This window comes from Dermochelys coriacea, chromosome 3 (genome assembly GCF_009764565.3).
Source record: "Dermochelys coriacea isolate rDerCor1 chromosome 3, rDerCor1.pri.v4, whole genome shotgun sequence".
In the NCBI taxonomy this organism is placed as follows: Eukaryota; Metazoa; Chordata; order Testudines; family Dermochelyidae; genus Dermochelys; species Dermochelys coriacea.
Window position 1 is genome coordinate 115,926,934 of NC_050070.1, and position 15,790 is coordinate 115,942,723.

The 15,790-nt window shown below is 43.4% G+C and overlaps 1 protein-coding gene and 1 long non-coding RNA gene across 5 annotated transcripts in view; both read left to right on the top strand.

Moving 5' to 3' along the window:
• The first annotated feature begins 2,049 nt into the window (after positions 1–2,049).
• On the top strand, positions 2,050–8,741 carry LOC122459384. Its single transcript, XR_006280038.1, has 3 exons — positions 2,050–4,283; positions 5,638–5,828; positions 7,700–8,741. It is a non-coding gene; the product is annotated as an uncharacterized LOC122459384 (long non-coding RNA).
• Positions 8,742–13,024: 4,283 nt separating this feature from the next.
• AKAP12 (A-kinase anchoring protein 12) overlaps positions 13,025–15,790 on the top strand; it is a 147,840-nt gene continuing 145,074 nt past the window's right edge. For 2 of the 4 annotated variants that reach the window (XM_043511201.1, XM_043511200.1), the window contains exon 1: positions 13,028–13,366. In XM_043511201.1, coding sequence (XP_043367136.1) covers positions 13,232–13,366 — 135 coding nt within the window. In that variant the 5' untranslated portion in view covers positions 13,028–13,231. Of the gene's footprint in view, positions 13,367–14,231; positions 14,360–15,790 lie in introns of those variants that run through there. The other 2 variants (XM_038396452.2, XM_038396456.2) reach the window with 2 other exon arrangements.

Below are 15,790 nucleotides of genomic sequence, written 5' to 3' on the forward strand. Positions count from 1 at the left end.
AACATGACAGAGAAATGGCATCAGGCAAGGGAGGGAGAGTTAGGTTTATACAGTATTCAGTTAGTACTTCCTCCAGCCTTGTATGCAGTGTTTGTTCCATTTTCTTTTATTAAGTGGACATGGGAGTTTGAGTCAGTGCTAGAATCTTGCCATCAACTTTGAGTTCTGTTAACAGAACTAGGTTTTTTGTTTCTCTAGTTAAAGACCAGTTTAAGAACCGATGAGAAAGTAGGAGATCGTTCTCATCATTCCAGTAGTTTTATAATAATAAATAAAATGGTGGCTTCTTCTTGGACTGTCTTGGACAAATAATTTGGGGGCTGTAGAAATAATCCACATATGCCCCCTCTTCTGCTTAATTCCTGTATCATCTACACATATGCACATGCATATAAATACACACACACACATTACATTGGCCCTAGAAACCAAATTTTAATTTACTTAACTGTCACCTTGACACACTAAATTATAGATTTGCTTCAGTAATAATAATTTTAAATGTCTGGAGGTTGCGTCTTCTCTTTAAAAATGATAATAAGGCAGCCCTTTTTACTTCTGCAGATAAACATTTTGACAAGTGATCAAAGGCTGTAAGAGCAGAGGGGAAGACTGGGTGCCTGTTAATGCTTTACCAGTCAGTAATGGTGGGACTGTGCTTTTTGCTAGTCTGGAAAAAACTGTAATGTGGACTACTTCCTCTTTGTTTTTTTTCCTCACTCCCTCTGTCTTTTCCCCACTCCAGAAAATGCTTTGCTGTTCTCCACTAACCTACATACAGCTTGCTGTATCCACTTCCCAGATGATTCCATTTAAGGTACTAGAAATTCAGCAAGTCTGATTCTCAGTTTCCACCACATCAAGAACAGAAAGGAAGATTGGGCCCTTAAAGCCGAAGATACCAACTGCTTCTGCATGGACTGCAGAGCTCCCCAATGCTCTCAGTCCCCAGGACAACACGGTTCCAAACAGTCTGCATTGCCAAAGGCTCTCTCTCGATAGCCACAGTCCTCAGAACCCCACCTCAACGGATTCCACATTTTCAGACAGGGACAGTATTAATTTACCTGCTAAAGTCCTGTGGGCTTGGTGGGGTGATGACATTGTTGAGAGCATTTCCCTGCTGCAAGCCCTCCTTTACCCTGAACCTGAATCCCACAGAGCACCTACTGAAGGGCTTATATGGGGGAAACTACGCAATAGAGAACTCCTACCAACTAGATTCACTGTTCCTCTGGAACAATGTACCAGTGGTTCATCTGTCTTTTCCTCAGGAACAATAAGAAATTATCTTATAGATTAGGTCCAGGACCATCCAACCTTTCTAAGTGTAGTTCCAAGATGCCAAATGATGTCATCTGAAAACTCGCATAGCGTAGAGATGTTTACAAGATGGCACATCAGTTATTCAAATATACAGCCTCTACCAAAGGAAACTTCCATTCAGGCCTAAAATTCAGCTAATACTTCTCTTTAAATTGCATACTTATGGTCAGAATAATTTATTCAGTAATATGTCTCTTCTCTTGAACATTTCAGGAGCTGAAATTAATTGGATTTTTTTTTTAAACCTCTGAAATTTATCTGCAGTAGTTAGATCAAATGAACGAATGGATGATTATCTCACATCTTGTTCTCCAATTTTATTCCTTTCCAGTCATATCCTTCACATGGTTTTGGAGAGTGTTGGCTGCAATCAGATCTTTTATTTTTCTTCACTTTCTTCCATTTACATATTTAAATTCTGCTTCTCAGCGTTTTTGGTTGGATTAACAGACACTTATCAACTTCCTAGGTGCATGTTTGTTTCTCACAGCACTGCATGATTTCTTACCACAACTGGCAATGTCTGCAGGCACCCAAAGCTAACGGTTAGTTGTTTATGACAGATTTCAGAGTAGCAGCCGTGTTAGTCTGTATTTGCAAAAAGAAAAGGAGTACTTGTGGCACCTTTGAGACTAACAAATTTATTAGAGCATAAGCTTTCGTGAGCTACAGCTCACTTCATCGGATTCATTTGTGAGAAAAGTACTCCTTTTCTTTTTGTTTATGACAGCAGATGATCTCTATATTCTGAATCCACATCCATGGTCTGCTCCATTGCAACTTCACCTTTCTAGGGAGTACTTATATGTTATATCTACATCAGACTTTTCTGCCAAAAATATTCCAGTGTCAATACCACCAGTGCAGGTTCACTGTGTATACCATCAGTGTAGATAGGGCTTCAGGCAGCTGCAGGAGCTTTAAGCACAGCGACCCTGATTCTCAAAGGTATTTAGGCCTCTCACTTCCACTGATTTCAATGGGCGTTGAGAGCCTAAATACCTTTAAGGATCTGGGCCAGTGTCACCTAACCTTGCTCATAGACAGTCTAGATGACCTGGTGCTTCAAATGCAGTCAGTGGTTTGTCTTGTTTACAATAGTGCTACCACCATTGCTACCACCGGTGGAGTTGCACAGGTGAAACTCTTAGGAAAAAAAAAGCTGGTGTGGATACATCCCTGTCTGCAATACCCTAACTTTTAAACTAGGTTAAGAAAAATATCATGCTATAGAAGAGTTTATATCTACACTATAAGCTCTAAAAATTTGTTTTCAGTTGTGTGGCAGAGCTATGTGAACCCTTCCATGGGAGTCTTCTGACACATGGGTAATTTGAACATAATAGCGCTTACAATGTGGATTGTACTTTAATTATTATTTCTCTGATCTTCTGTATTACAATATTTGATACCCCTGCCTTTATTTATCGTTTGACCATTTTATTATACATCTCTACTCCAGTTCCTGTATATCACTCAAAAATTTCATTATTCACAAAACTGAACATCTGCTTCCTCACATAAAAGACTTTTATTAAGTAATTATGTTGTGTATAGTTTATTTCTCTCTGTTGTCACCTAAAGTGAGACTGCTCCACTTAAAATCTGCTTTGCCATATATATCAACACAGATATGAGGAGATTAGCGTTATTCAAGACAGAGAAGCCATATGTTGGAACAAAAATGCAAAGATCCAAGGCCTTTAAGAAAATCAAATAATGTGGAAAACATATATGTCTACTTATGGCAAGACCTCAGCTCCATTTAAGATACTTTAAATATTCAAGTAGCAAGGGGTGAGAATAAATTAGCTAATTTGTAAGTAAACCTTGAATTATTTTATTTGGTTTAAACTAGCTCGCTAAGGGATTATAGCTGAAATAAGAAAGGCAGAAAGACTGGGGTTTTAAGACGTATTTTTATTCACAAAATTGTTTTTGTCTGGGGTGATGGAAGCTTTGGAGTGTTGTCTCACAGAGTGTCCTTTAGTAAAGAGAGTCATGGAAGAGCTTGCCAAGGGGATAGTACTTTCTGTTTTGTTAGGGCAGGGCAGACAGAACATTTAGTCCATTATATTTAGGATAAATTGTCCCATCTGAAATGTGGGGACAGACAGTAATATTTAGAAAAGGCAGGTCAAAGGTAGAGCTAGAGACATATAAGGATTTGAGCATCATGTGGTGTTATCTGGTTTTATGGAAAAGGAGCACAATCTGATCCACATTAAAGAGACTCCTCTTCCATACAATGGCCCTGAAACTCTTACATGTATGAGTAAGAATTACTTCCTTGAATGATGACTGAAGGATCTGTTATGTCATGGCTTGTTATGTGAGCCGTCTGCAACATCATCCATGGAAAAAGGTCATCACCAACAGAAACAATCGGGAAAATGTACTGTTGTTAATTTCAGTGCAAAATAAATTGTATACAAATAATCTATGTTAAAAATTGTTGTTTAGATTGCAAAATCAGGAATTAAAAAGTTGGAAAATGCCATATTTACTGTAGCCCATGCAATGTGAAAGCAATTCTTTCCCTTCCAGTTTCCCTGACAAGGCCTTGTGCAATGTCCCACCAATTAGAATGTAGCAGGTTAATGCATATAAAACATCTCCCTTTAAAATATGCTGCTGACTTTTGGGGCCTGATCCTGCATCACTGAAATGAATGGGAGCTTTGTTATTGACTTCAGTGGTGCAGGAACTCCCAATGGACTGAGGGAGACCTTGCTGACATCGCAATGGGCCATCATGGCAATCAGGCTGGAGAGCTCTGTGAGAGCTGTAAAGAGCAGCAGAAGATGGAGAGAAAGCAGCAGTAGGTGGGGGAATAGCGTCTTCCAGCTCCTCCACCCCCAGTGGAGTTTGAGGACAGAGTGTAACCAACAAAAGCAGGCAGGGAAACAAGGTCTGCCAGCTCCACCGTCACTGGTGTCACAGCTGTTTGGGAGTAGGTAAGTGTTGAATTAATTGGATATTGATATGTTCTTAGACTTAATGAACTAACAGGTCTTTCTCCCCCCTCTAGCTTCTATGATCCTAAATTGAATAGGAAGGTCTGATTTTCCATTACTTTGCACCTACAGGAGTCATCCTGCACAATTTGGATGTACGACATTGCCAGATTAGAATGGTGGTGTTTTACATCCACCTTGCACCTTTACACCTTGTGTAAACAGCTGCACAAGGCATAGTGCAAGGGAGAACCCAGAGAATGAGGTTCCCTGGTAAAAGGGGGAAGCAAAAAGTACCTTGGAAAACAGTGATTAAATCACAGAAGAAGGTAGTCTGTGCGTTTTGTTAATAACAATTAAGGGCCCAATTCTGCCCTCACCCACATACTCACATTAATTAGTACCTTCCTACAAGAACAGTGCCACTTATTTCAGAATTTTGTTTCAGACTTGTGCATTAAAGAACTCAGATTAGGCCCAGTCTACACTATTAATATCCATCATGTTGTGCAGTATCTACTTAGAATATCTTAGTGCCTGACAGTTAAAACAAGGGTTCAGCATCTCTCTTATCAAAGGCTCTGGGTTCTTTGCAGTTTATTAGAACTAGGTTATGTGACACATAGGCACCAACATCTCCTGGCGCCGGTGCTCGATCCCCTCCACTCCCAACCCCACCCCGACTCCCCCCTGCCCCCTCCCCTCTCGCCCCTGCCCCGCCCTCATTCCAACCCCTTCCCTAAAGGCTCTGCCCCATCCCTGCCCCATTGGACTCCTTTCCCAAATCCCCGCCCCGACCCCCTCTCTTCCCTGCCTCCTCCCCTGAGCACACCCGTTCCTGCTTCTCCCCCCTCCCTCCCACAGCTTGTTACGCCATGAAACAACTGTTTTGCAGCGGCAAGCACTGGGAGGAGAAGAGGGGCAGGGAGCTTGGCTGCCCACCAATTTTTTCCCATGGGTGCTCCAGGGCTGGAGCACCGATGGAGTCGGCACCCATAATGTCACAGGGATTCAAGCATTCAGTGGTTTAGATACCTTTCTCCAACCCTTCTCCCTGCCTAATGTTCCTGTGTGGCTTATTTTGATGCATGTTGTGTGTGCGTTTGGGGAGTAAGTTGTGAGTCCCAGGGTTGGATGTGTGCTGACAAACACCTAGAAGGGGCTGCCCTCCTGTTTCTCCTTGCTGATTTGTCATTGGAAGCCATCTCCTGTCCTGTCAGCATGTTTCACTGGAAAGTGGCCTTTAAAGTTCAGCAGTACACTTCCCTCTATCATTGGCAGTGCACTTGATGCCATCAGCCTGCCCCATCAAACAGAGAATTGACACTCTTCTCCTCTCTAACTCCCACAACAGCTTCCTTGATCTGCAGTCTTGGAAGAAGAGAGGGTGATGGTAAAAGATTGTATGAGCCCAAACTGTTTCAGCAACAAAAGCTGCTACATCTAAACTACAACACCTATATCTACCATGGGAAGTGATTCTGGCCCCTGACATCACTATTAGGATGACTGAAGGGCATACCCACTTAAAATCAGGAAGAAGAGGTTAGTTTGAAGGGGAAAAATGATTACGGTAAATTAAAACATGGAAACAAATAATTGTTGTTGTGGGGGGAAAAGACCGTGAAAAGCACGGGGGGAAAAGCATAGATGTTGTTGTGGGGGGAAAAGCATAGATGTTTTATGCTATATAGCCAAGTAACATATCTCTGTAGAGGTTAGGATCTACTGAATCTATTAATCCTATTTGTATACATGTATCATTTTTTGTATTCGAAGTTATGAATATTGGCTGTATACTTGTCTGATTCTAAGTAGGTTTTAGTGAAGCAGTTGGTCAGCTTCCTGAGAAAAGACTATTCTCAATAAGTGCCTAGTCAAGAAGCCCTTAAGCCAACAAAGAACTTGGAGACACCAATCCACATCTGAGCTTTCCAAGGAATGTGGCTTGGCTGGTAAGGAACTCAGTCATGCATGGACATTTGACTTGCCCAGGTGACTCCAAACTCCATTTTGTAGCTGGACTTTGCATAGGAGAGAGGAGGGGGTCTCCACCCACAAGAGAAGGTCTATTTAAACCCCTGGGAAACCCCTCCATTTTGTCTTCAGTTGGCTAAAGAGAGAGCCTCTCCACCCCCCAAGGATACCTGAAAGAAACTGGAACAAAGGACAGTAACTACAGGGGGTGTGAGTGATTACTGGATCCAGACTAGAAGGAGACTAGTCTGTAAAAGGAAGCTTACTGGGTGAGGATTTTATCTGTATTCAGTTTTATTACTGTACTAGACTTAGACTTGCGGGTTTTATTTTATTTTGCTTGGTAATTCATTTTGTTTGGTCTGTTACTACTTGGAACTACTTAAATCATACTTTCTGGATTTAATAAAATCGCTTTTTTACTTATTAATTAACCTAGAGTATGTATTAATACTTGGGAGGGGGACAAACAACTGTGCATATCTCTCTATCAGTGTTATAGAGGGTGCACGATTTATGAGTTTATGCTTTATACAGGGTAAAACTGATTTATTTAGGGTTTGAACCCCATTGGGATTTGGGCATCTGAGTGTCAAAGACAGGAACACTTCTGTAAGCTGCTTTCAGTCAAGTCTGCAGCTTTGGGGCATGTGGTTCAGACCCTGGGTCTGTGTTGGAGCAGACTGGTGTGTCTGGCTCAGCAAGACAAGGTGCTGGAGTCCCAGGCTGGCAGGGCAGGAAAGCAGGGGCAGAAGTAGTCTTGGCACATCAGGTGGCAGCCCAAGGCGGTTTCTGTGATCCAACCCATCACAATGGTGTCCCTTGAATAGATATGCAGACAGATTTGGCAATGGGGTTTGTTACAGGGGTTGGTTCCTGGGTTACTGTTTCTGTTGTGTGGTGTGTAGTTGCTGGTGAATATTTGCTTCAGGTTGGGGAGCTGTCTGTAAGCAAGGACTGCAACAAACCCCCTAGCCAACTCTGTTCACATATCTATTTATAGGACCCAACCACATCAGCCACACCTGATGGGCTCGTTCACCTGCACATCTATCAATGTGACATATGCCATCATGTGCCAGCAATGCCCCTCTGTCATGTACATTGAATTGGCCTCGTTAGCACTGACCCCCCACTTGGTAAGGCAACTCCCATGTTTTCATGTGCTGTATATTTATACCTGTTTACTGTATTTTCCACTCCATGCATCTGATGAAGTGGCTTATATCCCATGAAAGCTTATGCCCAAATAAACAGGTGCCACTAGGCCACTAGGACTCCTAGTTTTTTTTAATATATAATCATTCATGTTGTACTAAATGTTGGTCTCCTGCCATTCTGTATAGTATTTCAAATACAGAAAGATGACAGGATAGGATAAAGAGCTTGAGAATGTACATGTTACATCTCCCCTTTATTCCGTCTGTTAACACACACAGGTTCCCCCTCTACCCTGGGGGAACCCCACCTCCCTCCACACACTGAAGGAAGTGCTGGGAGCAGGAATACAGGAGCCATCCTGTCAAGGACTGCCACAAAGTTCAGGTGGAAGTACAGCATCTTGGGAACTTCAGTGAGTTTTGGGGACTGGACTCCCAGTAACTACCTTGGGAGCAAACCTTGAAGGAAACTCCGAGAGTGCTAGGTGTCTTGTTTCTTGCACATAGGAGCATTAAACCCATTAATTTTAATTCTCAAATGCTTTGGGATATGAGTTTAAATCCAAATCCCACACCAAGACTTGGACTCATCATCCCCAGTGCTGACACTTCAGGAGGGTTAGTGTGAGAAAGGTGGACCCTTCACAGTTATAGTAAGTACTGTAAGGGCTTGTTTCTTCTCTAGAAGATGGTCACATCACAGACCTTAGCTCTCTCAATCTTTTTCACTCTGACTGGGGCTGGAGGATTTTGTACGGAGACAAACTTTTTCAGGTGTTGGCCCCTTTAAAACTGGCCAACAGAATGTCGTCTCTTGAAGAGCTGAGGGTTCCAGTTCAGTTGAGACAGGTGGATCAGGCAGTGTCGGGGGGCGGGCTGTGGATCCCTGATCCCACCTTCCCCAGGGGAAACCAGGTGGGGGGGGGGAGGGTGGGCAAGGCTTGGAGCAAATTTACAGTGAAAGGAACCAGAACAAAGGCAAAGTGATAAAGAGAATCCTCAGAGGAGGAAAGACCAAGGAGACGATAGAAAAGGTGACCAAGAGATGGACGGAGAAAGGAAGGCAGGGAAGACAGGTGAAGTGAAAATGTAGATATTATTGCTAGACAAATCCTGTTCACTCTTCTCTAAATTATTAGTATTTATATAATATAAAGTTGTGACCTTGATCATTGCTAAGTTCTGGTCCCTGCTCTGCCACTTACTCCTTGTGTAACTTGGGCGGGGGGGATCAGCCTCCTTATAGTTCAGTTTCACCACCAGTAGAAATGGAAATAGCACCTCTCTGGCTCACAGAGTAGTTGTTAAGGCTGTTTGTAAAGTACTTTGAACTCTTCAAAGTAAAAGCACTATAAGTTTTCATGGTATTATTATTATTGCTATTACATCTGAATCCTTATGCAAACAAAAATTAGTATTTTTATTTACTATCATGCATATTTTATTCTTAATCAATGGTAAATAGATAAAGGAAAATTAACAGACCAGTTACTCATGTTTTAAAAATGGTATTTAGTATTAAGAGTATTTAGTATTATAGTAATCAAGTGTTACATATTTAATAGTTATTTTGAATATGTCTAACTTCTAATGAAAAAGCTGTCTTTTTAGCCATTTTGTCTCATCCAATTGTCAAGATAGCAGATTCCTTTTTGTTAATTATTCTATAGCATTATATTTAAGACATTTTAAAGTAATAATTTAACAATTAGAATATATTACACTTGAGTTTCTCTTAATATCAAGGTTCATGTTGCCCATTTCTTGTTGCTGTGTACACGTTAAAGACTCCTTGCATGACCCTTCTTGAAAATAGTAAAATAAATCATTGCTCTCAGATGAAACAGGTACTAATGTCTAAGGTTCTATTGAAGGGCATGTAATGGCTACTGTGTTTTCTTACACAGTCACTGCAGTGCTAGTGTTTAATTAATTATGCAGTAAAGCACTTTGACGTACCTTGAATATGAAAGGCAACTCTGTAAAACCAAATTCTGTTCTGTTGAATCCAGAGCAGATGAAGAGATTTTTTTTTACTTTCCCTTCAGAACTCGTGAACACAGTTGAGATTAGTTTAATAAAATGTCCCCCTTCCCCATGCATTGTAAAACTAGGGCATATCATTCTGATGGGCTATTTAATCTGAAAAAAGAACTTAAAACAAAAGGAAAAATATATAGGTGCCCTGCCCTCCTCTCCCCCAAAAGCCTCTCATATTCTTGGGAAAATGACAATGCACTGTTACAGTGACACAGTCACTGGGTGCTAGTAATTAGGAACAAAGTGCTGTTAAAAAAATTAGAAGTAAATTTTAGGAGGTGTGGCAGATTTTATGTCCTCCTACATGGCACATTTCACCACCAATGTTATTTCCCCTTGACAGTTGCTATTATATATGATAAACGATCCAATACTAATCCCCTGTTGCCAGAAAAAAAAGGAGAATTAAAAAAAATACTTAATGGAATCAGTTGACGGCTCAGCAGCACAATGAACTCTTGCTACCATATACAAATGTGGAAATAAATGTTGGTATGAAGTGGAGAGATTTTAGTTTGAAAACAGGAGATGCTGATCCCTTTGTGATGATGTAAGACAATTATTTTATTCTATTAAACTCAAATGAAAAGACTGATGTAGATTTTAATGATTATCTAATGGGTGTTGATGCAGTGAAGTGACAGTTGCTTTAGAGATCCTGTACATTGTGAATGATTAAAAAAAAAAAGGACTAATAGGCATATTAATTCAGAGACCAGCTTACTCATAAAAATAGTTTTAAAAATGTATGCCTTGTTTTTATGACTAAGCTAGGATTTAGCTGAAAGAAGATTGTTTTTAACTTTTTACACTGAATAACTTTATACTTTATTCGGTTTATCATTTGTCTGAGTTGGGCAGTAAACTCTTTAGGGGAGTGATCTTGTCTCATATGTTAAAACAGGGCATATACTTACTGTGTTCTATAAATAACATTAATAGTGAGTTTATCCAGCAGGCTATTTGGCAGATTCCATCTGGTATATTTTAATATAAGTATTGTTTCTCTTTTGATATTGATACTTTTTGAAAATACTGAAAGAAGGCATGCTTAAGTATTTAATATGCTAGTCTAGCTGCTGTTGAATGGGAAAGGAAGTTGTGTTTTTTTAGTATCAGGACAGAAAATCCCATGCTCCTTGTTTTGTTCACTGCTGCAATTTTACCTGGCATGAATTAATACAAGAGAACCTGTTCTGCATTGAAAAAAAAATCTGTTTATATTTGTTCTGAAGTTGTATCTAAAGGTTTGGGACCTTGCTTTGTTGGATTTGTTACTAGCTTTCAAAGAAGTAGCAGTTTGTCAACATATCAGGAGAAATTTTACTGTTTTTTTTAAAAAGCTGTGCTTTACCTTTCAGAAGCTCAGCAGAGGCAAGCAGAAAAAAATTGTCTTATTTCAGTAGTTTTCAAAATTTTGTACTGGCAACCCCTTTCACATAGCAAGCCTCTAAGTGTGACCCCTTTTATAAATTAAAAACACTTAATATAGTTAACATCATTATAAATGCTGGATGCAAAGTGGGGTTTGGGGTGGAGGCTGACAGCTTGCGACCCTCCATGTAATAACCTTGCGATCCCGACCCCCATTTTGAGAACCCGTCTTATTTCACTGAAAAATCTTAAAACCGTGAGATAAGCAAATCATGGCTATCTTTATATGGAGTCCCTTTTCATTTACACTGCTTTATTCTGCACAAAGCATGATCTGGCAAGCTGACCCACATGGGTAGATCTCTGCAAACACAGGGAGCCCCTCTGGCTTCAGTGGGGCTCCACATGGCTATAAAGGGCCTGTGCAGATCAGCATATAGGATCAGAGGTTAACCTACTGTATACTCCCTCATTTGATAGCCTATGTTTAAGTTTATGTATTGAAACTCTCAAATGACAATATATAGAGTAGGTTAATTACTATCCAATGTTAACTCACTTTGACACTTTAAAATCAGCAGAAGTTTGGAACTCCTGACCAAGCATCTAGCTTTTTAAAAATACTGCGATAGCACTGTTTCCTTAGCTAATAAGAAACTGAATAATCCCCATTGCAGCCACTGGTTTCTATTGCTGATATTCTACCACAGCTTCCCCCACCCCTTCATTTTTCTGATGTGAAGGGCTTGGTTCAAACTAAAAGCAGCTTTCCCATGGTAGAGGGATCCACTGCCAATTAGATGCAAAGATCATGATTATGTGTCTTACTGAAAACATTATGAATGTGGGATTCCTTCCCTCCTTCAAAGTCTGCAGCTTATTTCAAACCATGAGAATAAAGTTTTCCAAACCCCGATGAAAGGTTTGTTTCCTTTGAACTTTACTCTCCAATTACCTAGTATTTATATTACTGTAACTCCTAGAAGCCCCAGGTATGGCCCAGGACCCTATTGTGCTAGGGTCATCTCTACAAATACCAACTGACATTTACTTACATGGTGTTTTTTCCCCCCAAAGAGCTACCAAAATGGGTCACTGAACATTGTAGTGAGATCACTTCACTTTACCCACTGCTGAAATGAGGTGGAACACAGCAACCATTCTGTGCTAACAGCACAATGCTCCATCATTGTACGTGGAGTACTTTTTAAATTGAAAATGCAGCAGAAATTCAGAAAAGTGTGTGTGTGTATGTATGTGTGTATATATATATATATATATATATATATATATATATATATATATATAATTACTCTAACTGGAATTCAGTCAACACATCTCAAGTGTCAGTTCCTACATTATGAAAAGTACCAGGGGATCTTTTACATCTGCAAGTGAACAAGGTCTCCCTTTGAAGTCCCATCTGAAAGACAGCCTTACCAGCATCATATCAGTAGTGTCTGCTGAGCTAACAGTGCTACCACTGTGCAATTAATCTTTCAGCACCTACATTTTCTTTAGTAGTCTCTCAGCTATTTAATGAGCAGGCCTGATGCAGCATAGTTCAAGGGGCTCTTAGATTGTAAGCCCTTTGGGGCAGGAACCATGTCTTCATATGTGATTGCACACATCCTAGCTCAACTGGGGCCCTGCTCCTGGATGGGTACATTGCAACACAAATGTAAAACAACAAATCATCTGCTAGGATCACAATTTATTAACGTCTCCATGGGCTTGACTGCCTCAAGCTGGTCGTGATCTTCTTGCGCCATAAATTTAGTGCCCCGCTGGCTGATGCCTCCAAGAGAGCAGCCACCTTTTCTTTGCCTTGTCCTTGCTGGAGGGAAGATAAGAAAGGCTCAGAGACCAGGGGCGGGAAGGGGGAGCTGTATGCTTGTTTAGCTGAGAGCCGAAGGTCAGGCACACTCCCCAGCCCCTTTCCTTCTCCTCTGGGGGATGGAATTAAGGCCCCCTACCCCAGTGCCATGGGGGGGGGGATCTTTCATCCCCCACCTTCGCCGCTCGCTGAAGCGATGGCCTAGGAGCCCTGGCTAACCTCGGCGCTGGGGAGCAGGGGCTCGGCCACGGCTGGGTCTTGTCCTCCTTATCAGCCAGAGTGGATGCTGCAAGGCGTGTCCGGGGCTCTGCTCATGTGATGGAGCCAGCGGGAGAGACGGGCGGGGGGACAAGGGAGGAGGTGATTTTTTTAAAGGAGTTGGCAGGAAGCTGGGCTGGCTCCTTCATTCGCAGGCTGGGCTCACCCTGAGTAGGAGCGGCCGGAGCCCGCCGGGGACTGGCCGGGCGGACACCCCCATTGTTACCGGTGCTGGGCGGGCTGCCCCGGGGGCGAGCGGACAGAAGCGGGGCGCCGGGAGAGCCGCAGCCGCACGCACCGACATGGGCGCGGGCAGCTCGGCGGAGCAGCGGAGTCCGCAGGACGCGCCCACTGCAGCAGCGGAGTCCGAGCCCGCCAGTCCGGAGGCGGCGGCGGCGGCGGCGGCGCCGCTTGAGGAGCCCGAGGACCCCGCCAAGGTACCAGCCTCGTCCCTTGCAGGGCGGCGCCGGGCTGAGCCCTCGGGGGGGGGGGGAGGCATCCCCCCCTTAGAGCCACCCGCCGGGGCAAACTTCCCGCCCGCGGCTGAACACCTGCCTCCGGCACCTGCCCCTCCCGCGCGTCGGGGCGGCCAAGTGTGGGGCGCGGCGCGGCGCGGCGCCCGAGGCGGCTCTGGGGCGGGGAGCTGCGCAAGCGGCGGCCTCGGCCGCAGCCCTTAAACTAGCCCCGCGCCTGATGCGGGCCGCCAAGGGGGCCGGGGGCGCGAGTCCCCCTCCTCCCCGAGTCTGCTGGTAAACTCGGGCGGGGCCCTGTGCCGCACGGCCCCGCCCCGGCAGGCGCCTCTCTCACCTTCGCACGCTAGCTCCCGCCCATTGCGTCGGCTGCCTGCAGTGCCGCCGGCTCCGCTCAGCCCGCGGGGCAGCCTCTCCGGGGGAGGGGTTACCACCGAGCCACCCTTCTTCAGCCCCCGCGAGTGTGCGCGCTTGGGGGGGCCCGCGAGTGTGCGCGCTTGGGGGGGCCCCCCCAGTCCCCGCGCTTGGGGGGGCCCCCCCAGTCCCCGCGCTTGGGGGGGCCCCCCCAGTCCCCGCGCTTGGGGGGGCCCCCCCAGTCCCCGCGCTTGGGGGGGCCCCCCCAGTCCCCGCGCTTGGGGGGGCCCCCCCAGTCCCCGCGCTTGGGGGGGCCCCCCCAGTCCCCGCGCTTGGGGGGGCCCCCCCAGTCCCCGCGCTTGGCTAGAGCCGCCTGACTGCGGTGCGCTCCTGCAGTCAGCTCGACGTGGTACCCCGTGCTCGTGCTGCTGCTCTCCGCAGTCTCCTCTCCTCCCCACGGAGGATGCAGGTGGGAGGCGCCTCTGGTCTGTGCGAAGGAAACCGCTACATCTGTGGCTTTTCCAGGCTCTCCTGGGCGGACAAGTTGCTCAAACTCGCCAGCAGCCCTCCCTGGCCTCCCCTGTGTTATGACCGCATCGGTGCTGGGTAAACACCCCTTTGGGGATTCTCCTGCGGTGTCAGACGTGTGTGCGACATGTACAATTTTTGAACGAAAAACAAAGTTGGCCATAATAGTTAGTCCCTAACGGTAGTTTCCATAACCCGTAATGTATTCCCATAGGAAAAACGTAGTAATTAGCTAAGGGCGAACCAGCACAGATGAGAATTTAAGTGTCTTAATAGATGTGTTGGAGAACTGCAAGAAATTATTTTAATGTGTTTGCTGTTTACAGTAAATTTTGAACGACTACATTTTCCCTGTGCTGGAACACTCTCTTGGTTGAAAGGATGATGGGGGCAAGAGGGAAATTATGTGCATCGAGGATGTTTTCATAACATTAGCTTCGTTTTTATATTGTTCCATATAACAGAGGGGAAACAGTACTTTATTTATGCAGAAGTTGTCCAACTTTTCCCGTTCTTCAGAACTGGGGTCTTTAAAGTATGAGCATTCAAAAATTCTTTTAATCTAATGTGTGGGTGTGAAAGCTTGAGAACTGGTTGTGGCTTGGTTTCCTTGACCTTGCGATTCTGATTTTAATTTTCAGCTACAATTTTCCATAGTTCCTGGCCTCCAGGAGATCTTGTTTGCATGTTTTGACAGATTCAGTAGCGCACATTAAACTTGAATAGCTTTAAAATCAATGTTAGTTTATAAGATATTGTGGGTTTAGCGACAGTAGTTTGGTATTCAGAAGCCAAAAGTTACAGCAGGCAAGATGATTGTTGTGAACCTTTTTGGTTGACATTAATGGCAGAAATCATTAAATATTTCTGAAATATCTGACAAAGGTGATTGAAGATAACATTACTTTCCTCTGGAAAGAGGAAAAAAATCCTGAGACGGTCAAGACAGTATCTTTTCAAATTATGTGAAAAATGTGTTTCACAGTCAAGATAATGTTAATATCTGAGAAAGGACATAACATTCATAATCATCATATAAATCCAATTATCAGAATAAAGACAGGATAAAATCATTTTAGGTAATCTAGGTAATGCCCTTTTTGTGGATGGCCCAGGGCTACCTAAAAGTAACTTTACATATATTTTTTAAAATGGTGTTTATCCATTTTTCTCCTTAAGAAAAAATTCTTTCTAATTAATAGAATTAATCTTGTTGTCATTTAGAAAAAGCTATGCAAAAGGAATCCTCCTTTATACTTTTAACTGTTTTTATTAATAATAGTTTTGTTTTATTGATAATAGTTTCATCTCTGTAAAATACTATTTTTTTCAAAATTTAATTTGGGTTTAATTTAACAGCTTTGTCTTGCTTTGTTTTCCATGGCCTGATGGAAGATTTTTTTCATGAGGTTTAGCTTTGTTCCCTTTTGTAACCTCACTCCACTAAAAATCTCACCTACAACATCTTGTTCTGTGCTTATTACAATATAATAGTGTACACTTTTGTAC